The sequence below is a fragment of the Porites lutea genome, chromosome 10, assembly GCF_958299795.1.
Source record: "Porites lutea chromosome 10, jaPorLute2.1, whole genome shotgun sequence".
In the NCBI taxonomy this organism is placed as follows: Eukaryota; Metazoa; Cnidaria; class Anthozoa; order Scleractinia; family Poritidae; genus Porites; species Porites lutea.
In genome coordinates, this window is record NC_133210.1 from 13,859,958 (window position 1) to 13,883,194 (window position 23,237).

General features: G+C 38.3%; 1 protein-coding gene across 4 annotated transcripts in view; it reads left to right on the top strand.

The window, feature by feature from the left end:
• Nucleotides 1-10,148: 10,148 nt before the first annotated feature.
• LOC140950403 (uncharacterized) overlaps nucleotides 10,149-23,237 on the top strand; it is a 29,767-nt gene continuing 16,678 nt past the window's right edge. Inside the window, exon 1 of one of the 4 annotated variants that reach the window (XM_073399623.1) lies at nucleotides 10,149-10,431. In XM_073399623.1, the coding sequence (XP_073255724.1) occupies nucleotides 10,415-10,431 (17 nt within the window). In that variant the 5' untranslated portion in view covers nucleotides 10,149-10,414. Of the gene's footprint in view, nucleotides 10,432-11,483; nucleotides 11,816-22,251; nucleotides 22,780-23,237 lie in introns of those variants that run through there. The other 3 variants (XM_073399625.1, XM_073399626.1, XM_073399622.1) reach the window with 3 other exon arrangements.

The window sequence follows — 23,237 nt, forward strand, 5'->3', positions numbered from 1 at the left end:
ATTTTGCCCGAAGATGTTTTAAATACTGCTGGAGCCATTTCGCGAAGAAATGCATGGGCTAACATGCCATGGCATCGGCTTTCCCTGTCAAGGGATGTTTAAACCACTAAGCAAGTTCTCCACATCTTTAGAACAAAACAAAACAAGAGTGATTTGATTTGCAGAACGGGTTAGAGGCCTGATAAAGTTATGAAGCTGATGTTGGGAACTGTCGACGCCATTATGCAGTTACCTTTTCGGCGACACTGTTACGCGGGTAATCTTTTGGAGGAGAGGTAGCCTGCAAACCAAACTGAACGCAAAGTTGTCGGAACAGCAACAAGAAGATTTATTCCAAAAATGAACGTAGTTTCCACGAAGTGAAACTCCACAACAGCACGTAACTCGTTAAACTTACTCGGCCTCCGCCAACTGCACTTAACTTGATAAACTTACACAGCCTCCGCCAACTTAACCAAATACTGCTTCCGTCACACTTGACTGAACACGACTAACGCCAAACTCTCTTCGCCTGTGAAAACTAGTTAAAACTTAACTCGGACTCGCCTACTTATATACTTTCACAATAACGTTCTAGAACGTTCCAAATAGTCTAATTATAGAAAGATTACAAAGTATACCTCTTGAGAAACGCTTACGCAAGATCCTAAAATAAACAAACTATGAACTCTCGCGAAGCTTCCAGAAAGTCACGCTCGTCACGCAATACAATATTTCATAACAGACACCATTTAGCCACCTTTAGTTTCGTGTGGTGACAATCTTGACTATTAATTGCCGGTGTCAGTGTTTTACTGACTGAACGTGTTTTATCCAGTAACTTTCCGTGAGCTCGTATTTGCTTTGTTTCTAATCAACTTAAACTTGCCAGTTTATAGTGGTGGGTGGTTGTTTATGGGTAAATTTGAAATTAATCAAATTTCCACTAAGGGACTGGTCAAAAAGTATAGGGGGGGGGTGGGCCGGAGCATTTGGAAATGTGGTTGAAAAAAAGCACATGACCCACCCCCTCCCTTCGGCACAAAAATGACTGACCCACCCCTAAAGCAAGGTTGGAAATTGCATGACCCACCCCCTAGTTAAAACATGGATGTTTGGTTTCCTCTAAGGCCATCCCCTTTTTTCTCTTCGTTTACCGTCGAATGCGTTTCCTGATATTGGGTCAGTCGGTCGGATTGAAAAAAAAAAACTTTAAAAAAAATCACAAGAAGTCTCGGAATAGTGGGCCCTGGTACCCCAGGACGACGTTAAAAGTTAACATTCACATATTTGGATTAACAAAATGTAAAATATACTGTGAAAAATGTTCATGTTTTTGTTCTTGTTTTTCTCTGTGCTGTTACTATGCTCATTTTTCAGATTAAAAGAATTATTCCAAGTGAAAAATGGTGTAACTTTGTCGTAACTTTTTTTTTAAAAATGCCAAAAATTTGGGTCGGTCGGACGACCGTAAACGGAGAAAAAAAAGAGGACAGCCTAACCTTGTTCTGTGCTTGACAAAATTTGTTGATACACTGCTACAACCAATATCAAAATCGCAGAAATCATACCTTTCACTGAAAAGACAAATGTGAAAAACCGAATATTTCTTGTTTCGATGGACGTTATGAGTCTTGACACAAATATACAGCAAAACGAGGGTATATTGAAATTGTCTGTCACAACGCATATGAAAATTTCTACAAAGACAACCCATTCCTACACATTCTTGCCGGAAATTCTTAGATTAATCCTCAAAGAAAATTTCTTCCACTTCAATGGAAAGCACTACCTACAAAACCATGGAACTGTAATGGGCACAAAGACAGCAGTTTTGATTCCTTTGCCAATATTTTCATGACATATATTGAAATAACAACTCTAAGCAAAACTGTCTTTAGAACAACAGTTTGGGAATGCTACATACACGATGTCTTTTCCCTATGGGACATGAGTAAACCAGACATCGAAGCCTTCATTGAAAAAGCAAACTTACATCACCCAACTATTAAATTCATGGCCGAAACATTTGACACTGAGATGCAGCGTTTTTAGACACGGTTGTATACAAAGGCACAATATTCAAGAAAAATCTATCCTCGATGCAAAGACACATTTTAAACAAACGGAAACCTTCTTGCACACACATTTCACCTCGTGTCACCGTCCAAGTGTTAAAAAAGGATTTGTCAAAGGAGAAGCCTTGAGAATCCTACGAAAAAACTCCTCAGAAACAACCTTTGAGGAAAATAATTCAAAAAACGCTTGATGGACGGAGGCTACCCACAAACTTTGATAGAAGACCTACTATCAGAAATAAAATTCACAAAAACGAGTCTAAACTCCTAAAACAAAACCTACAAGGAGGAAAAAGATTTATTGCCATTTGTGACACAATACCAACCCTCAGTGTCTACTATAAAGGAAGCTTGAATAATAAAAATGGAATCTTATACAAAGCCAACCATAACTTTAATAAATTTTTAAAGAACCGCCAATCATTTCCTTACAAAAAAGGAAAATCATTAAAGGACATGCTCGTTAGAGACCCCCCCCCCCCCCTCACCCCCCCCCAAAAAAAAGGTTAACAAAGGGTTCACGGGATGTGCGGTCTGTCACCCATTGTATTTTCTCGCACAACAGGTTTGTGAGTATTTTAGCAATAATTCCAGCTAGCTGTGTTTTATATAACAAGTGTGGTCAACTGTCTCGTTAGTTCAGTTAGTGCTTATTTATGTAATAAAATAGTGTGACCCACCCCCTAAGGGTAGCTGCAAATTGCACGACCCACCCCTTGCACAAGGCTCAAAACCTCATGACCCACCCCCTCTCTGCTCCGGCCCACCCCCCCTATACTTTTTGACCAGTCCCTAAACTGTCAAGGCGTTAGAGTGAATTCGTATGGCTATTCGTTGGCTAAAACTTTCAGTTGTGAATATCTATTAATAAAGTTGTTCTTTAGTTTGTCTTGCACTCGAGAACTTTGAATTTATGCTAAGTCATTTGTTTAAATGGGACATTTGTTTCGTTCAAGCAGTAAGTGGTACGTTGGTTACTTGGTGTTGCGCTTTGATGATAGGCCTCCTTCTGCCATTTGGAAACAAATCTTGTTTCTTGATGTTTTGTATAAATGTAGTAAGTTGTTATACAGAATTAACTAGGAAAGGAATGCTGCTGACTGTCGTAAATGGAAAAAAGGGGGGGAAATTCCAATTTCCTAACCGGAATTCAACCTGTAACCTTCTCGGATTTTGACTTAGTGGTCTGAGAACACGAAATAAGGAAGGTCACTGTTTTGATTTCCGCTCCTAACTCGGAATTTCCTTCTTTTCTTTTAAGATCTTGACATTGGCTGCTCTTTTCTTGGTTTATTGAGCCTAAAAATAACTAATTAATAATAAACAATATATTCGCATGAGGACGAGGGTAAAAAGAGTCTTAGGTCCAGGGTCGCATCCCTGAAGACCAAACACGTCCCGTACCATTAAAACTGTTTAACAGCTAATGGTTTCCTCCTTTCTTGTCGTTAACCATTATTTTCTTAGCTTGTAAACTTCAACTACGTAGACTCTTGGTTGCCTTTTCGGGTGATCCAAACCGCCTGAATCCACCATGGCGTCCAATAAATTCGCAGTCAGACAAGTGCAGAGAAATTTGTTAAGATCATGGAATTCGTGATTGAGGAATGTTCTAGAGTCTTACAAAGTATTTTTTGGTGAGTAGGGGGTTCTTAACTACCATGTACTTACAATTTAGAATGTACAAAAAAGGACATTGAATTTCGCGTTCTAGTTTGACGATGAATTTTCCGTGTTGGTAATAAATGCGAACGTTAATTTTGCGTCTAATCTGTACGTCTCTTTAGGACTTAGTAGTCAAGCTAATAAACGCCAAGGTGATTGTTTAAAAACGATATAATGCTTTGTTTTAAAAAAGTTAAGCTTAGCTTGAAATGACTTGAAATAGCGCTTTTAAAATGGTTTCTGAAGTCTACAGAAACTGCATGGGCCTCCATCTTTGACCATCTTTACTTTCTCAACAATTGATATGGGCAGATAAGTGGTACTTCAGTTAAAAGAACAAAGGTTCATTTTCAATGTGCATCTCTCAACTAAAACTTTGAGCTAATGCGTGTGAAAGAATTTAATGCCGGACCCAGGAAGCACTTCCATCGTAAAACTAACAAAGCAAATCTAGGAGAAACTCAAATCAAAGCCCTTTTCTCGTGTCGTGAGAAACCCGCTTGATTTTTTTATTTGATTTTTCACTTGAATTTTAGCACAATGTCCACGCGAAGCAGTGTATGAATACGTGCGTGTAAGGTCAAGAGCGGCTCAAAATTTATATAACAGCAAATTTTAGGAGCTTTCAACATAAACTGAAAAAAAAAAACTTAGAAACTAGATAATGAATGCTATGAAATGATGATATCAATAGCTATGTTTTCTGTGAAATACACGAGTACATACACGAGTTTCCATTTATCTTGAAGGTTTAAAGCAGAGTCACTTTTGACAAATTTAAACATTTGTAGTAAACCGAGGTAATCTTTACAGAGATAGAAAGGTTTGAGCCGATCCTCAAATGGAGTGTCATTCCCCGAAATCAGTGTAGATGTATTACTTTGGACATGATCAAGGTTGTTGGAAAGATGCTTAGTGCGGATTCCATACAGGACAAATAAGCGTACTCTTGTAATTTATTATGCACGCACCAGAAATTTCTACTCGTGTACCCAAAGCTTTTCTAAAACACTTACCAAGCGTAACGTGTGCGAAGTCATGCCCATTAATTGACCTGTCTCACCTGGCGACGATTGATAAAGCACGGGATTTCCGTGGAAGATCATTAGAGAGGAGAACTCCAAGATGTTTGTGCGGCGTGAGCACTCTCATATACCATACCGACCTGACTAGTATTTGTTCTTAACCACAATGTGCAACACCATCATAATCTTCGATTCGTTGGAGACTTTGTTGAACAGTGTTTCAGGTATTGTAAAGGGAGAAACAGGATTGATTACTTCTACTATTGTAAGCAAAAATTTTAGTAGGACTTGATAGATGGTGAATGTCATTAACATACAAGATAAGTAAAACTTGCCTAGTATGCTTCCTTGTTAAACTCCAGACAAGACTGGTGCCCTGCAGTCAGATAGACATTCTTCGATTACAAGACGTTGAGAATGAGCAGTGCCGAGGTAATAAGCCAACCCACTCGAAGACGGAAAACCGGTTATACCAACTCTTTCTTACTTTAGAATCTCTGTCGAAGACGTCGAAGTACGTTGAAGAAATACACATCTCCCCTTATCTCACAGTTGGCCGTGAATGGATGGACTAGTTGCGATGTGCAGGAGTAGCGAGGATGCCAAGTGACTGTTAAGAAGATCATTGATGGATTCGGTACACGGAGAAATTGATTGTAGACCAACCTTTCAAGGGATTTTGCCATAAGACTTGTCAGCAGACGTGTCAGAGAGATGAGGCGATGGATAGACTATCCATCGATTCCTTGTTGCCTTCCTCGAAAACACTGAGAAATGCGGAACCTGTGTGTGAGCAGATTGAAGTGAATAATTATTTTGCCAGAGATGTTAATATTGCTGAAGCTGCTCCGCGAAGATGGGGCTGATATACCATCGGTACCATGGGTTTTCTCAGTCAAGAGATGTTTAAACTACCACTCAATTTCACCACATCTTTAGATCAAAGCAGGACGTGAGGTGACTTGATCTGCTCAAGGTTGGAGGCCGTTGCTTTGTGAAACGAATGTGTGAACTTACTGAATAGCTCAGTCGAAGCCATTAGTTACCTTTTCGGCGCCGTTTAGCGACCTTTCTTGTGGTGTGAATCTTGAGTTTGTCTTTGAGTTTGCGGAAAATTGAAATAAATGTCCCAAAGTGTTTTTGTGTTGTTGCATATGCGTTATCGACCGAGCGTGATTTTTCCAATAGCTTTCCATAAGCTCGTATTTTGCTTTGTTTCTAATGAAGTTGAACTCGCGAGTTTACAGTCGCCTATGATTGTTTATTGAGAAAAATGGAATTAATCGAATTTCCACTGAACAGTCAAGGTAACGTTCAGGGGCACCCAACGACGGTTTCCTCCTAAATGCACTGAAAAGTCTTTTTAGGCTATCCAGAGTGCTTTTAGATCTCTAGAAATGCATTCTAAGCAGCGCTATAAAATTTTTGTCTGTTCGGTCATCCTAGTGGGACTTGAGGCTTTTCGAAATTACAAGCCAGGGCTTCAGTGTTATTTTCCCGACAATTTTAGATGCAATTGAACTTTTTACGAAAGTGAGAATTTTCCTTATTCCTCTCTCCATCACATTTTTGAATCCGAAAATGTTAGGTTTTCTTTTTCTACGAAAAGTAGCCTAACATAAGGAGTAAAATATGAAGAAATTAAACTTCAGAAAATCGAAGGAAATTTTTTGGACAAGCTTCGAAAGTTGCTACTAAATGGAACGCTCATCTAGACATTTTTAGCCGTATTCAAGCAATAGAAAATTCTAGGCAATATTTGCATCTCCAAACAGATATTTTACAGAAAACGTTCTCTGGGTGCCCCTGAACGTTAATAGTAATGGGTTGGACGCAACATTTGAAGTAAATTGACATCTATTTGTTGCTTGCACGATGAGGTATACTAGTAGTAGCCCAATGGTTTAATTGTGAAGAACGTTACATTACGATAACTATACACTATACATTGAGGAAAACCGCCACGCTGAAATATTGTAAAAGGACAAAACTTAAAATATGTGGTGGCTAAACTTTCAGTTGCGAATTTCCATATATGAAGCTATTTTTTCAATTTGCCTTGTACTGTACGGGACTTTGAATTTATGCTTAGTCCTTAGTTTTAGAGGAATATTCGTTTCGTTCAGGTGTTAGTGGTTCGTTTATTACTAGCGGTTGTGCTTTGATGATAAACCTTTTTCTTAAATTTGAGGACAAAACTTGTTTCTGGATTTTTTTGTATCATTATAGTTGTTGTCCAGGAATAACTAGAAAAGGAATACTGCCGAATGCTGTAATCCGAAAAAAGGGGAAAAAATTCCAGTTCCCAAACCGGAATTGAACCTCAGACCTTTAGTGGTATGAGGATTCCATGTAGGGAATGAGAAAGATCACCTATTTGATTCCCGGTCGAAACTCGAATTTCCTTTTTTGTCTTTTACGTTGTTGATATTGGCCGCGCTGTTCTTGATTTATTGAAGTAAGTTAGAATAGACTCGCGTCAGGAATGGCGTAAAAGAGTCTTCAAAACCATGGTCGCATTCATGAAGTCCAAACATATGTAGTCGCTCATTTTTAACCTGGATCTCAAGTGAAATTTTAGGAGCATTCAACCTAAATGTGTGTGTAAAAAAAAAAAATAAATGAGTACAATTAAATGATGATGCCCTAGCTGTTTTTCTGTAAAATACATGAACAACAATGCATAAACCGACAAATTGCTTACAGAAAAACAAGTATACTAGATCTAAAATTTATAGTAATTAATTACCGTCATATAAGAATTCTTTAACCTTTTTTTTACTATAAACTGTGTTACATTCGACTATCATGGCATATATATTTTTCCAATTTGTGACATCTTAACCAAAAAGTGTTTTTTTATCATTAACTTCGGTTCCACAGTCGAACTTTCAACGCTTCTAACGATGGCTCCTTGTCTTATTACCCTTTTGTTAAAGGATATGTAATCTTCAAGGTTTGCAGCAAAGTCACTTTTGACAAATTTCAATAGTTGTAGTAAAACGAGGCTATCTTTACGGAGATATAAAGTTGGAAAATTGAGAGTTTTGAGCCGATTCTCAAATGGAGTGTCATTCCACTCGATCAGTCTCGATGTATTTCGTTGGACATCGAGTTTGTCGCAAAGATCCTTGTTACGGGTTCAAAACATGACTAGCGTACTCTAATAATTTATTATGGACCCACTAGAAATTTTTACTCGGCACCAAAAGCTTTCACTTCCAATGCAAGCGTGCGCGTAGTAATGCCCAGTAATTGACCTGTTTCACCCGGCAACGATTGATAAAGCGTGAGACCCCCTTTAAAATATTATCCGAAAGGGGAACTCCAAGATGTTTCTGTGGTGTAGGGACTCTCATAAACCATACACTAATATTTCTCGGCCGGCTTTAGTTCTTAAAAACCATGTGCGATGCGTTGGAGGCTTTCTTGAACAGTATCAGGTATTGTTGAGGGAGGAACACGATAGACTATTTTTTGAGTGTGGCAAGCACAGATTTCAGAAGAACTTGATAGCCGATTGATATCATAGACATACAAGATAACTAAAAGTGTGCCTAGACGAGTATGCTTCATTATGAAAGTCCAGACAAGAACGGTGCCCTGCACTCATCCTTCGATTACAAGACGTTGAAAATGGCCAGTACCGAGGTAATAAGTCAACAGCAAGGAAGGAGAACCGGTTATAACAACTCTTTTTAACTACAGAATGACGTGGTTGTGAACTGAATCGAAAGTGTTGTAGAGCTATATCGAAGAAATACTATATCAGTAGTTTGTCTCTCCTCTAGAGCCTTTATTTCACACGTGGAAAAGATGGGTTAGTTACGATGTGCAGGATCAGCGAGGACGCCAAGCCTGTGTGACTGTTAAAAGGATGAGTTGAGTTCTGTGAACGCAGAAGTTGATTGTTGGCCAATTTCACGTGGGATTTTGCCAAAAGACTTGTTAGAGAGATAAGGCGATATTTCTGATACTTAGAGACTTGTTTCCTTTTTCCTCTCTTTAAAACGGGAATGACTTATGGGAGCAGTTTGAAGTGAATAATAATTTTGCCAGAGATATATTTATTACTACAGTCTCATCGCGAAGAGATCTATGAGCTGATATGTCATTGGCACAATGGCCTCTCACTCAAGAGGTGTTTGAACTACTGAACAATTTCTCTACACCTTTAGAACAAACCAGGACTAGAGGTGACTTGACGTGTGTAATTCGTTTGGAGGCCATTCAGACTTGATGAAACTGCGGTTAGGAACTTGTTGAATATCTCTGAAGACTTGTCGAAACCACAGTTACTTTTTGGGCGCTGTTCAGCGACTCAGTTTTGTGTTGTGTGAATCTTGACTTTGTCTGAGTTTGAAAATTTGTCATCAACGTCCCAAAGTGCTTTTGTGTTCTTACATATGCGTCATCGACTGAGCTTGTTTTATCCAGTAGCTTTTCTTGAGCTCGTATTTTGCTTTGTTTCTATTGACGTTCAACTCGCAAGTTTACAGTTGGCTATACTCGTTCATTGGCAAATTTGAAATTAGTCGAATGTCCACCGAACTGTTAAGGGAGCCTATATAGCAATGAATTGGAGGGAAAACTATACGTAAATTAGCCTCTATTTGTTGCTTGCATGGTAGATAGGAGCTCTGTTTGTTATATTGTAGTAGCCCAATGGCTTAATTGTGGAAAACTTGATACACTGCACTAAGAGGAAAAACACACTAACATATTGTAAAAAGGACAAAAATTGAAATATGTGTTGGCCTACTGACTTCAGTCGCGAATTTTTAAATTCATTGTTGTTTTTTAGTTCGTCTTGCTCTCAGGGACTTTGAATTTATACTTAGCCTAGTAGTTTTAGCGGAATATTCGTTTCGTTGAAGCATTAAGTGGTGCTTTTGTTACTGGAAGAGTGTTGTGTTTGATTATAGACCTCTGTCTGAAATTTGAAAACCCACTTTAGTTCTTGATTTTTTGTATTATTATAGCTGTTGTACAGCAATTAGTAGATAAAGAATGCTTTTGAATGTCAAGGGAAAAAAATTGCAATTCTTATAACCAGGGTCGCATCCCTGAAGAACAAACACGTCCACACCATTAAAACGGTTTAACAGCTTATGGTTTCCTCCTTTCTTGTCGTTAACCATTATTGTCTGATAAACTTCAACTACGTAGTCTCTGCAGTACTCCAAACTCAACTTTTTCAAGGTCGCCTTTTGGCGATCTGGAATTATACACTGATCGTAAGAATGCAATATTACACAAGATTCTGAAATTTTTTTTTTTTTTTTTTTATGGCTGCCATGCTATCGCAATCGAATTGGAGTTGCACGCAACATCTCAAGGTAGGCTTCATATCTCGACAAGCAGGGTGAAAGAGCCGAATTATGGAGAAAACAGAGAGTAAATCATATTGCGTGCAAATTTTCAGCTTACTTTAACTTTAGAAAGACCATAAACACTAACTAATACACTATAGCTTAGCATGTGACCGCCGAGCACAGGTCTCCAAATTGGTGATTTTCACTGCAACTGATTTTAGTTACCAAAATTTTTGTCTACTCGCCATGGTGCCCAAAATGGTCGAAGCTTGGAGAGCGGCCCTGGTTGCATTTATTGATTGTTAAGAACCGTGTGGATCCACTTTGGCGTCCAATAAATTCGGTCAGACAAATGCAGAGAATTTCAAGGTCATGAAATTCATGATTGAGGAATGCTAGAGTACTCTAAGTATTTTTCGGTGGGTATGGGGGTTCTTAAGTACAACACACTTACAACTTAGGATATAAGAAAAAAGACATTAAATTCCGCGTTCTTGTTTGAAGATGAATTTTCTGTCTCGGAAATAAATGTAAACGTTAAAATTGCGTCGAATCTGTTCGTCTCTTTGGTGGGAATGAGTGGTCAAAGTAAACGACAAGGTGACTGTTTTGAAACGATATTGTTGTTTTCCTTAGCTTAAAATCACTTGAAACAGCGCTTTTAAGATGGTTTCTGAAGCCTTCAGAAACTGCATGGGCCATCATCTTTGACCGTCTTTACTTTCTCCACATTTAATATGGACGGATAGGTGGTACTTCAGTTGAAAGGGCAAAGGTTCATTTTTAATGTGCATCTCAACTAAGACTTTGAACTAATGCGTGTGAAACAATTTAATGCCATACCCAAGAAGCACTTTCATTTTAAAACTATTAAAGAAAAGCTAGAGAAACTCAAATCGAAGCCCTTTTCTCGTCAGGTGAGAAACCTGCGTGATTATTTAACTTGACTTTTTACTTGAATTTTATCATAATGTCCTCGCGAAGCAATGTGTGACTACGTGCGTGTGAGGTCAACATCGGCTCAAAATTAAAATTCCTGATATAACAATCGGAGCTCACTTTCAAACTGGATCTTAACTGAAATTTAGGATGTTTGAACTTAAATAAATGTGTGAAAATAAAACATAGAAACTAGATAATGAGTACAATGACACAAGTACATACACGAGTTTCCCTTTTGAAGTTAAAGGACATGTAATCTTCACTGAAGGATGGCGGCATAGACACGTTCGATGAATTTAACTCAAATAGTTGTAATAAAACGGTAAAAAGTTGAAATTCAAGAGTTTTGAGCCGACTGTTAATAAATGGAGTGTTATTCCCCTCGAACAGTGTAGATGTATTACGTTGGACGTAATGTGTGTCTGAAAGACGCTTGTTGCGGGTTTCAAACAGGAGAAGTGTACATGTACTTTAGTAATTTATTATGGACGCGCCAGAAATTTGCACTCAGTACAAAAAGCTTTCATAGACGCACTTCACGTGCAAGCGTGCTCATAGTTCTGCCCATTAATTGACCTGTTTCACCTGGCGACGATTGATGAAGCATGGGATCTCCATAAAAGATCATCAGAGAGGAGAACTCCAAGATGTTTCTGTGACGTAGGGACTTTCATATACCATACACTAGTATTTCTCAGCTGGCGTTAGTTCTTAAAAACCATGTCCAACACTAATCTGCGATTCGTTGAAGGCTTTCTTGAAGAGTATCAGATACTGTGGAGGGAGGAACACGATAGACTACTTGAGTATGGTAAGCACAGATTTCAGTAGGACTTGATAGACGATTAATATCATAAACATAAGAGATCACTAAAAGTGTGCCTAGACGAGTATGCTTCATTATGAAAGTCCAGACAAGAACGGTGCCCTGCACTAATCCTTCGATTACAAGACGTTAAAAATGACCAGTACCGAGGTAATAAGTCAACAGCGAGGGAGGAGAACCGGTTATACCAACTCGTTCTTGCTATAGAATGACGTGAATGTGTGAACTGAATCGAAAGCGTTGTCCGGAACTATATCGAAGAAATACTATATCAGTAGTTTGTCTCTCCTCTAGAGCCTTTATGACACACGTGGAAAAGATGGGTTACTTGCGATGTGCAGGAGTAGCGAGGACGCCAAGCCTGTGCAGTGACTGTTAAAAAGATCAGTTGAGTTCTTTGTGAACGCAGAAGCTGATTGTTGACCAATTTCACTTGGCTTTTGAGAAATGTGTTAAAAGAACTTTGATACTGCTGGTGTGTTCCCGGGATTTGTCGTTGCAAAGATTTCACGGCTGAGACTATTCCGAAAAACATTAATTAAGGGTTTTACTGAAATACGATATCTATTCTGAATATGGTCGAAGGAAAACAAGTTGAGAGAATTATCGTCCATTAGATGTTTAACTTGTGTTATACCCATGGTAAGCCAATCATTGCAGAAAACTGGTGCGTTATTTATTCTTATTAAAGATATTAAAGAATTTTGTAACAGAGGTAGAGATAGAAAATGATCTTTTGATACTATTTCCCCTCGAAGAAAGTGTCAGACCAAATTTCTGCAATTCCTTTGACAAAAGTGTCTTCTATCTTTAGGTTATCAATATCTTTCCTGTTAAGACTTCCTAATTCAAAAAAGGTACTTCCTCCGTATGTTCCCAGTGCCAAGTTAAAGAAGTTTTTACATTTGCAATGGTTTCCTGAATCTAGACATTTTTTAATCCAGGTAGTCTTGAGTGATTTATTAAAAGAACTAATGTCAATCATTTTTCGTCCTCCTTCTGGGTAGTCATTGATCATGATCGAGCGTTTAATTTTATCCTTTTTATCATTCCATAGAAAATGGAAAAAAGCATGTTGATCTCTTTTATTGCTTGGTGATTTGTTTGTAAAGGTGTAAGTATATAGACCAGTTAAAATGCTAGAAGGCTTTTTGGTACTGTTATTTTCCCTAATAAGCTGAGTCTTCTAAATTTCCAGCATCCCAAGATAGTTTTGATTTTCGCAATCTTCTCGTTGTAATTGAGAGAGATTTCTAACTGGTGATCCGTTGAGAGCCACACGCCAAGTGCTTTGACTTTGTGCGTTTGCAATTTAAAATTTTTTTCCGGGCAGAGTTTTAGGTTGCAATTTCGTTTAGAAACCTATCCACAAGGCCTCTGTTTTCTCATTCTTTAGCCTTAGGCCATATATGTTGCCAAATGCTTCTATTAGCAGCAGTGACGCTCTTACTGATTCTTCAGTTCCATCTAAAATAAGTGTCGTGTCATCAGCATACTGACTTAGTTTACCTTCAGTTTTTTGGATAGCCTTTAACCCTTTAATTCTCTTTTATTGCGAATAGCTTCATCGATTATTTCTACGGACAGTATGAAGGCGATAAGGGGCAGCCTTGTCTAACACCTCGACTTAAATCAAAGAAATTGCTCGCCCATCCATTGTTTAGTATGCAAATTTCAATAATGCAGTGAAGTAGTCCAACCCAGTTTAACAGTGAGGGGCCAAAACCAAAATGCCGTAAAAGTTTGATTTATGAATGACCACTCTAGAGTGTCAAAAGCTTTTTCAAAATCGAAGAAACGAAGTAGACTGGGTAATCCTTTGCTTTCTGCATACTTAATGGAGCTATCTAACGTGTGTATATTGTCACTTATGCATCTATTTTTAATGAAACCTGACTGATCTTCTGATATAAGTTCCGGTAAGACTGTTTTTATTCGATTTGCTATGGTCTTTGGCCCAATCTTATAATCGCAGTTTAATAGTGTCAAAGGGCGCCAATTTTTAATCAAGTTGGCGTCGGCGTCCTTCTTTGGTTTGAGCTTGAAAATTTCTCGCCTTTGTGATACAGAGAGTTATCGTGTTTGGTAAGGAAAGTTTAGGGCCTCTGTTAGTGTTTCACCTATGTCTTTCCAAAAAACTTTATAAAATTCACAAGGCAGACCATCAGTACCAGGCGTTTTTTCTGTGGCCATACCGTTTAATGCTTCTAAACATTCTATAAGACTTAAAAGACCCTAACAATGCTGTTTACTTTCGTCACTCAATACTTGTCGTGTAGGTGGAAAGAAATCATCGTTAACTTGTACTTTTGAACAGTACAGATTTTTACAAAAAGCCTCACACTCATGTAAGATTTCTTTGACCGACTGGATTAAGTCTTTGCCATTAACTTTCAATTGGGTGATTGTTCCTTCTTTGCAGTGTCTCTGCTCTAAGTTTAGAGAGTATTTAGTGTTTTTTCGCCCTCATTGTACCATCGCGATTTAGATCTTGAAATAACCCCTTTTGTCTGGTATTCGGTTATGGTTTCAAGTTCCCGTCTTTTCTAGCTCTGACTATACATTTGGACAGTCTTTTGACATCAGTGTTAGCGGTCTGCTCCTCTAGGATTTTGATTGTTTTCTCTATATCATCTTGTTTTTGAAAAAGCTTTCTCTTATTTATTCTGCCAAACTCAACTGATGTCTCTCTAACTTTCATTTTTATCGTTTCCCACAGTAAATTTGGAGTGATAGTGTTATCCTGTGCATTTTCATCTTTAGTTTGAGTTATAATTGATTGTATTTTCTTTATATATTCTTCGTCCTTTAGGAATGAGGTATTTAGTTTCCAGAAACCTCGTCCTCTCATGTTGTTATGCGTCGATATTTGCAATGTGATCAGTGAATGATCTGTCTTATAACTAGGGATGTCTGTATTGATTGAGTTGCAAGATGTATATTGACTTACGAGAAAAAAAATCAAGTCTGCGATGTATTTCGGGGTTCTTTTGTCTCCATGTAAATCTTCGTTGTTCAGGGTTTTGTATCGTCCAGACATCAAGAGATGGTTTTCACAGTGCCGTCATCAAATTGTATAGTCAAAATAGCGAGGTTTTACGAATCCTTGTTTATACTAGGTTGAAAATAGATAAAAAGTAAATCTTCGTACAAGTTTCCATTCCCGTAGCATGTTTCATTTCGAAAATACAGCAATTTGAACTTTCGAGTTTTCACAATGCGTGACACCAAAATAGGAATTCTGTCTCGTTGAAAAAAAGTATCTCCTCTTGATTTTCAGCTGTATAACCATTTCAAGTGTCAGAAGATAGGTGTATGCGCCCGTATGCTAGTTTCGAGTGAAAAGAAAGAACTTTTATAGAAAAAGGGAACTCCAGGTGTTTTTGTTGATTTCCGGCGGCCATATTGTTGCACCAAAACGGTACACCAATATGGCGTCTCGATACAAAGCTCTACAAAGGTGCGTGAAACGTTTCGGCAAATAACTCAGAAACTGTGGGCCACAAAGACCTGAGACTTGGACAAATTATTTATATATTAGTCTTTTATAACATTTCATTTTCTTGGCTTCTTCCACTGGACGGTTTCCAATTTATTTTTTTGTTGCGTGACAGTGAAAACGATCTATTGGGTCTAAATTTTAGTCTTCACAGTAGCTATTTATGACTTCCAACGGTGTTTTGTGGGTTTTTGCAAGGCCGCCTTTTTTATCGTTCTCAACATCCAAACCTAAATTATAATCCCCTCCAATTATGACCTCTTCGCACTTAAAAAGGTAAACAGTTGGATCGTCATTGTTTGGAGCGTATAAATTTTAATACCAAGGTTTTTGTGGTTTCCTGTTTGTAATCAAGTCACCGATTATAAAGCGTCCCCCACGGCCAGGATCGCTGTATGCTCTCGAAATTTGAAAGGTGAAAGTATTGTCAAACAATATGATAACACCTGCCTTTTTGCTAGAGCAACAACTGAAAAGGGCCTGATAACCCCATTCAGGTCGCCAATCATTAATCATACATATTATTTTCGGTACAATGAGCTTCTTGAACAAAATACATTGCCATTTGTTTTTTCCGCAGCCAATTAAAGAATTCCCGTCGCTTGATTCTGTCTCCCAATCCCCTAGCATTAATTGAACCAATTGTAAGGTCGGTTTCTTTTGTTGCTGTGGCGAAAAAGGATCTGACAAGTTTCACCCAAAGAATAATAGCATGAGAGATTATTCCGATTTGTGCAAATGAGATATAGAGTATCGGTTTACAACTAAAAGGTTCGCGTTCTAAGAAATCTCTTAGAGTTTCTTCGACATCCTCGGGTTCATCGGAGGAGCCTTCTCCTATGTTCTTAAATCTGATATTCTCGCTTCTGGAATAAGCTTCTAGCTAGAGATATGCTTGTTCTTTGGCAAAATTAGTCGAATTTCCACTGACTTCACGTCAACGGAGTGTAAATAGCAATGCATTTTGAGGGAAAACTAAACGTAAATTAGCATCTATTTGTTGCTTTCATAAAAGTTAGGTGCTCTGTTTGTTACATTGTAGTAAAGCAATAGCTTAATTGTGAAAAGCTAAAAAATCAAATATCGATACAATATACTGAGACGAAAAACACGCTAACATATTGTAATAAAGGGACAAAAATTGAAATATGTGGTGGCTAAAGCTTTCAGTTGCAAATTTCTATATATTTATATAAATCGCTGTTCCTTAGCTTGTCTTGCTCTCAGGGACTTTGAATTTATGCTTAGTTCTTAACGGAACATTTGTTTCGATGAGGCATTGAGTGGTGCGTTTGTTACTTGAAAAGTGTTGTGTTTGATGATAGACCTCTGTCTGACATTTAAAAACCAACTTTAATTCTTGATTTTTTTTTGTATTATTATAGTTGTTGTACAGCAATTAGTAGATAAGGAATACTGCTGAATGTCGTAATCAGGCAAAAGGGGGTAAAAATTGTAATTCTCCAACCGGAATAGAACCTCTAATCTTGTAGATTTTTGACCTGGTGAAATCATAACATTCTAGCTGGTAAATAAGGAGGGTCATTAGTTTGTTTCGCGCTCCTAACTCGGGTTTTCCCTCTTTTCTTTTAAGATCTTGACATTGACCGTACTCTTATTGATTTATTGAGGCTAAAAATAGACTTGCATCAGGACAACGCTAAAAAGAGTCTTAGATCCAGGGTCGCAGCCCTGAGGAGTAAACACGTGCACACCATTAAAATTGTTTAACAGCTTATGGTTTCCTCCTTTCTTGTCGTTAACCATTGCGTGATTTTCTAATAAACTTCAAAGACGTAGACTCTTGCAGTGCTCCAAACTCGACCTTTTTAAAGTCGCCTTTTGGCGACCTGAAATTATACACTAGTCGTCAGAATGCAATATTACACGAAGGTTCTGAAATATTTGAAATGGCTGCCTAGCTATCGCGATGGAATTTGGAGTTGCACGCGACATCTCAAGGCAGGCTTTATACCTCGACAACCAGGGTGAAAGAGGCGAATTACTGGGAGAAAACAGAGATTAAATGATATTTCGTGCAAATTTTTAGCTTAATTTAACTTTAGAAAGACCATAAACATTAACTAGTACATACACCTCGGCACATGACCGCCGAGCACAGGTCGCCAAATGGGCGACTTTTACTGCAATTTTAGTTGTTCCTCTTCTTCTCTCAATGGTGACCAAAATGGTCGCAGCTTGGAGCGCTGCCTTAGTTGCATTTATCGCGTTATGAAAACGGTGTGGATCTACCTTGGCTTCTAATAAATTCGGTCAGACAAATGCAGAGAAATTTCGAGGAACGTTAGAGTGCTACTAAGTATTTTTCAGTGGGCAGGGGTGGCACAGTTACAATTTAGGATATGCGAAAAAGGATATTGAATTTCGCGTTCTAGTTTGAACATTAATTTTATATCTCGGTAATAAATATGAACGTTAATATTGCGTCTAATCTGTACGTTTCTTTAGTGAGAGTGAGTGGTCAAACTATACAACAAGGTGATTGTTTTAGAACGATATAATGCTTTGTTGTTTCAAAAAAGTTAACCTTAGCTTAAATGACTTAAAATAGCGCTTAATGGGTTTCTGAACTGGAGTGTTCAGGAACTGTAGGTGCCTCCATCTTTGACCATATTTACTTTTTCAGGATTTAATATGGACAGATACGTGGCACTTCAGTTACAAGAACAAAGGTTCATTTTAATGTGCATGCATCTCAACTAGAACTTTGAACTAATGCGTGTGAAAGAATTTAATACCAGACCCAGGAAGCACTTTCGTTTTAAACTGTTAAGTAAATCTGGGCGAATTCACGCATTGCTTCTCGGGGGCATTATGATAAAATTCAAGTAAAACTTCAAGTAAAAAATCAAGCGGGTTTCTCACGACACGAGAAGAGGGCTTGTGTAAGGTCAACATCGGCTTAAAATTAAAATTCCTGGTATAACAATTGCTCATTTTCTGGATCTCAAATTAAATTTAGGAGCTTTGAACTTAAATTGTGAAAAAAAAAATAGGAATCAGATAATGAGTACAATGAAATGATACCACAACTGTGTTTTCTGTGAAATACACGAGTGTATACAGGAGTTTCCCTTTTGTTAAAGAACATGCAATCTTCAAGGTTTGTAGCAAAGCCACTTTTGATAATTTCAAATAGTTGTAGTAAACCGAGGCAATCTTTACGGAGATATAAAGTTGGAGAATTGAGAGTTTTGAGCTGATGCTCAAATGAAGCGTCATTTTCCGCGATCAGTCTAACTGTATTACGTTGGACATGATCGAGTTTGTGGGAAAAATGCTTGGTGCGAGTTCCAAACAGGACAAGCGTACTCTAGTAATTTATTACGGACGCACCATGAATTTGTACTCGGTACAAAAAGCATTTATAGAACATTTCCCATGCAAGCGTGCGGGTAGTTATGGCCATTAATTGACCTGTTTCATCTGGCGTCGATTGATAAAGCTTGGGATCTTCATAAAAGATCATCAGAGAGAAGAACTCCAAGATATTTGTGTGGACGGTAAGCACTCTCATATAGCATACACTAGTATTTCTTGGTCGGCGTTAGTTCTTAACAACTATGTGCAACACTAAGCTGAGATTCGTTGGAGGCTTTTTTGAAGAGTATCAGGTATTATGGAGGGACAAACAGGATTGATTACGAGAGAGTAGGACTTGATGGATCGTGACTGTAATTAACATACAAGATAACTAAAAGCATGCCCAGTATGCTTCCTTGTTAAACTCCAGACAAGACTGATGCCCTGCAGTCAGATAGACATTCCTCGATTACAAGACGTTGAGAATGATTAGTGCCGTGGTAATCAGCCAACCACGATGGAAGCCGGCGAACCGGTTATACCAGCTCTTTCTTACTTTAGAATGACATTGTTGTGTAAACTGAGTCGGAATCTCTGTCGAAGTAGATCGAATAAATACTACATCAGTAGTTTGTCGCTCGTCTAGAGCCCTTATTCACAAGTGGGAAAGAAAAGTTAGTTGCGATTTGAGTCAAGACACCGTCAAGAACGCAAAGCCAGTGTGACTGTTAAGATGATTAGCTGAGTTCTACAAACGCAGAAATTGGTTGTTGACCCGCCTTTGCAGGGATCTTACCAAGAGATTCGTCAGAGAGATGGGGCGATAGTTAGAGACTTGCTCCTTTTCGCCCTTGTGAAAAACGGAATGAGTTTTGTGTGCAGATTGAAGTGGATAATATATTTTGGCAGATATGTTTATATTGCTGAAGCCGCTTCACGAAGATATGGGCTGACATGCCATTGGGACCATGGGCTTTCTCAGTCAACAGATCTTTAAACCACTACGCAATTTGTCCCCTTTTTTAGAACAAAGCAAGACTAGAGGTGTCTTGATTGATCTGTAAAAGGTTGGAGGCCTTTCCTGACGAAAACTGATGTTAGGACCTCGGTAAATGAATAAGCGATGTCGAAGCCATTAGTTAGACCTTTTCATGTGGTTAAATCTTGACTTTGCCTTTGAGTGTGAAAATCTGTCATAAATGTCCCCCAAATTTTTAGTGTTGCGGTTACATATATGCGTTTTTGACTCAGTGCGCGTGTTTTCTCCAGTAGCACTCCGTGAGCTCGTATTTTGCTCTGTTTCTAATCAACTTGAACTTGCCAGTTTACTCGCTTATGATTGCAAATTTGAAACTAATCGAAATGCCACCATTATGTCAAAGAAGCGTAAATTGCAACGCTTTGGAGGCAAAACGTAAGGAAAATTGGCATCTACTTGTTGTTTGCATGATAGTTGGGGTGCTCTGTTAGTGTTACTGTGGCAGCCAAATGGCTTAATTACATTAATTAGGATATCGATGCAATATACAGTGAGGAAAAACACATTAACCGCATATTGTCAAGGGACAAAAATTGAAATACGTGGTGGCTAAAACTTTCAGTTGTGAATTTCTATATATATAAAAAAAACTAAAACTGTTCTTTATTTTGCGCTTGAGGAGTTTGAATTTATGCTTAGTGCTTTGTTTAAACGAAACATTGGTTTCGTTAAAGCAGTAAGTGGTGCGTATTACTAGCATTGTGCAGGGGCACCCAACGGCAATTTTCGGTAAAATATCTGTTCGGAAGACGATTTGAGATCTAGAATTTTCGGAACATTTGTTGTAAAATTTCTTGCTTGCCTGCCTCTCCTAGGATTTTCGAACATCTACAAAATGGTATAATTACCCATTTTTAACGGATTTTGACCCTAAAAAAGGCCACCTAGAATTTTCGAAAGCCTTTTGCTGGCTGACATTTTCGAGAACGTAAGTTTTTATCCCTATAATTTTCGGATCACTAGACTTTCAGCTAGGAAATCCGAACAGATGAAAAGTTTTTAGGAGATAAAAATATGCCTATATCCACCGTTTGAATACTAAAATACGTTCAACAATGCTATGTTAAGTGGTTTGAACTATATCCTCGTTGGGTGCCCCTGATTGTGCTTTCATGATACACCTTCTTGTGACATTTGAAAACAAAACTTGTTTGTTGATTTTTTGTATAATTATAGTTGTTATACAGGAATAACTAGGTAAGGAATACTGCCAAATATCCTAGTCGGAAAAAAGGAAAAATATTCCTAACCGGATCGGAATTGAACCTCTAACCTTCTAGAATTTTTGGCTCATCTTTGCAGGCGCTTTCGGAGTGATGTCACGTGGTTTCTCATGGGGGTGGGAACTGAAAAAATCTGCCCATACAAGAAATCGCGGTCGAGTTTTTTTATTCTATACAAGAGAAAATGAGGAACCTTTAATTTTAAAGACAATAATGGCCAATTATGGGTGGAAGTGTTCAGTGTTATTTTTTTGGATGCAGTAGCGACTACAGATGTCTCCACAGGAAGCAATAAAGACGTAAAACTTGTCAAAACTTGGACTGTAAATTTTGCGTGACTAAAATAATTGTCTCATTTTGAGAGAATGAACAGAGTCGTCCGCGTCTGCTCGTATGGGTGAATTTTATCACTTTTTTGCCCCCCTGAAATACCACGTGACATTGCTTTTATCCCATCAATCCTAACGCGCGTGCAAAGATGGAGGGTATCTTGAATTATTGCTAAGTCTGGATCAGAGTTTTGACTGACACTCGAAGAGACGGGTCTTTATTTCTTGTCTTTTTTTGGTTTGTTTGTTTGTTTTTTTTTGTCCAAATTCTTTTTTGAACTTTTGGGATAATATACACGATTTTGTTTAAAGTTACTCGTAAATGCCGATAAGCCAATCACATAAACAAATCAAATCTAGCTATTCTGCCTTGTCATCATTCAGTGTTTTTATACTTTACCCAGAAGAACCGATTTCCATCGAATTTTTGCTCCAGTTCGACGAGCAACACCCTCCATGAGCTTATTAGCCATAAAGGCAAATGGACAAACGACATCGTAGTAGAATACAATTTCTTTCATCCCCGGAAGCCGCTCGAGATTTGTCCTGTTCTGTTCAGTTAGTACTCTTTCTTTGCTGTTACGACTATTACCATATTCCATTTGTCTGCGGTGTGCTACCAAAACAGTTTATGCGTCATGTTTATGAACATGAACTCAGAAAAGCGCAAGTTCACCTAGAGGGAAATCTTTTATCAGTACAGCCCTCTTTGTGGTGGAATATTAATTCCACGGGGATCAGTATCTTTTTACATGTGCTTTCCACGAATTTACGAGAGGATAAGGTAACATCAGTGTGTCATGACCTCCAGAATTGGATACCTCCCGCGAAAGGGGCGAAATTTAGGACTCCGCCAACTTCCCGGGAAGAAATCAAACTGTCCGATTCCGCGAATCTAGCCACAAATCAAACCACAAAAGATGTTTAAGAACGCGATTATAAACGATGGCACAGCGGCTACATTATCAGGACTTCGCGTGCGAGTTGATAGGTGTCTAATTTGAGCACACCGGTCGACGCCGGAATCTTGCGCGTTTCCTGCGTGGGTTGGAAGAGGAATTACATGCTTAAAAATTCATGATCAGCGATTGGCCCTTTTCGCAGATCCCCAATTTAAGGAGGATCGGCGACAGATCTAGACACAGCTGCATAACTAAGTTTTGTAGACCGCAAAACTCAAAACTGAAGATGGGTGCTCAAGATCCATTAGACACGGCCACAGACATTCAGGAAGATTCTCTGACAGAGTTTGACATTCCCCATTGGTTGAGCTTCGCTGTTCTGATTTCTACGAGTTCATCATTTTTCTTCTCACTGGTCTCCAACTCTAACCCGTTCTTGACAAGCAACACTGGGTATGCCCACGGAGGTGATATGTACTCACATCAAGTCGAAGCACTTTACTTGAAAGAACTTCTTAAAGGTGGAACAACCGATCTTTGGTTCGATGAATTAACATTGGGCTACCCTTTCTTTCTTGCCTATCACCCACTTCCATGTCTGCTTAATGCCAGTCTCATGATCTTAGGAGAATCGTAAGTAAAACTCTGTTTTAATTCAATCCGTCAAGTAGACAGTTTCATGTGGCGACTGTGTTAAGAGGTAAAAAAAATCGTTGAAAAAAGAAAAAACAGATTATACATTAAAATAAGAGATATTCATTTACTGATCTTGCAAGTTTCAAAGGGTGACAAAACAGTTTTCTTGTCAAAAAATTTCTGTCTTTCCTTAAAGTTTTTGTGCGCAGGAGATTTCGTTCATTTTATAAATTAAATAAATTCTTATTCAGTGTTACGTAACCAATCTTTAACTTAAATCAAGTTGTTCCCTTGACCGGTAACACATTACTTGGACTTTCTCCTGTCGTCTGAATAAAAAGGCCCAGAATGTTTAAAGTCAATTATTAAACCTCAAAGTAAAAGAAATAACTGAAGTTTATTGTTCCCAGGAATGGCAATAGTGGAACCTTCTTTTGTCCTCTGAAATGGGGAGA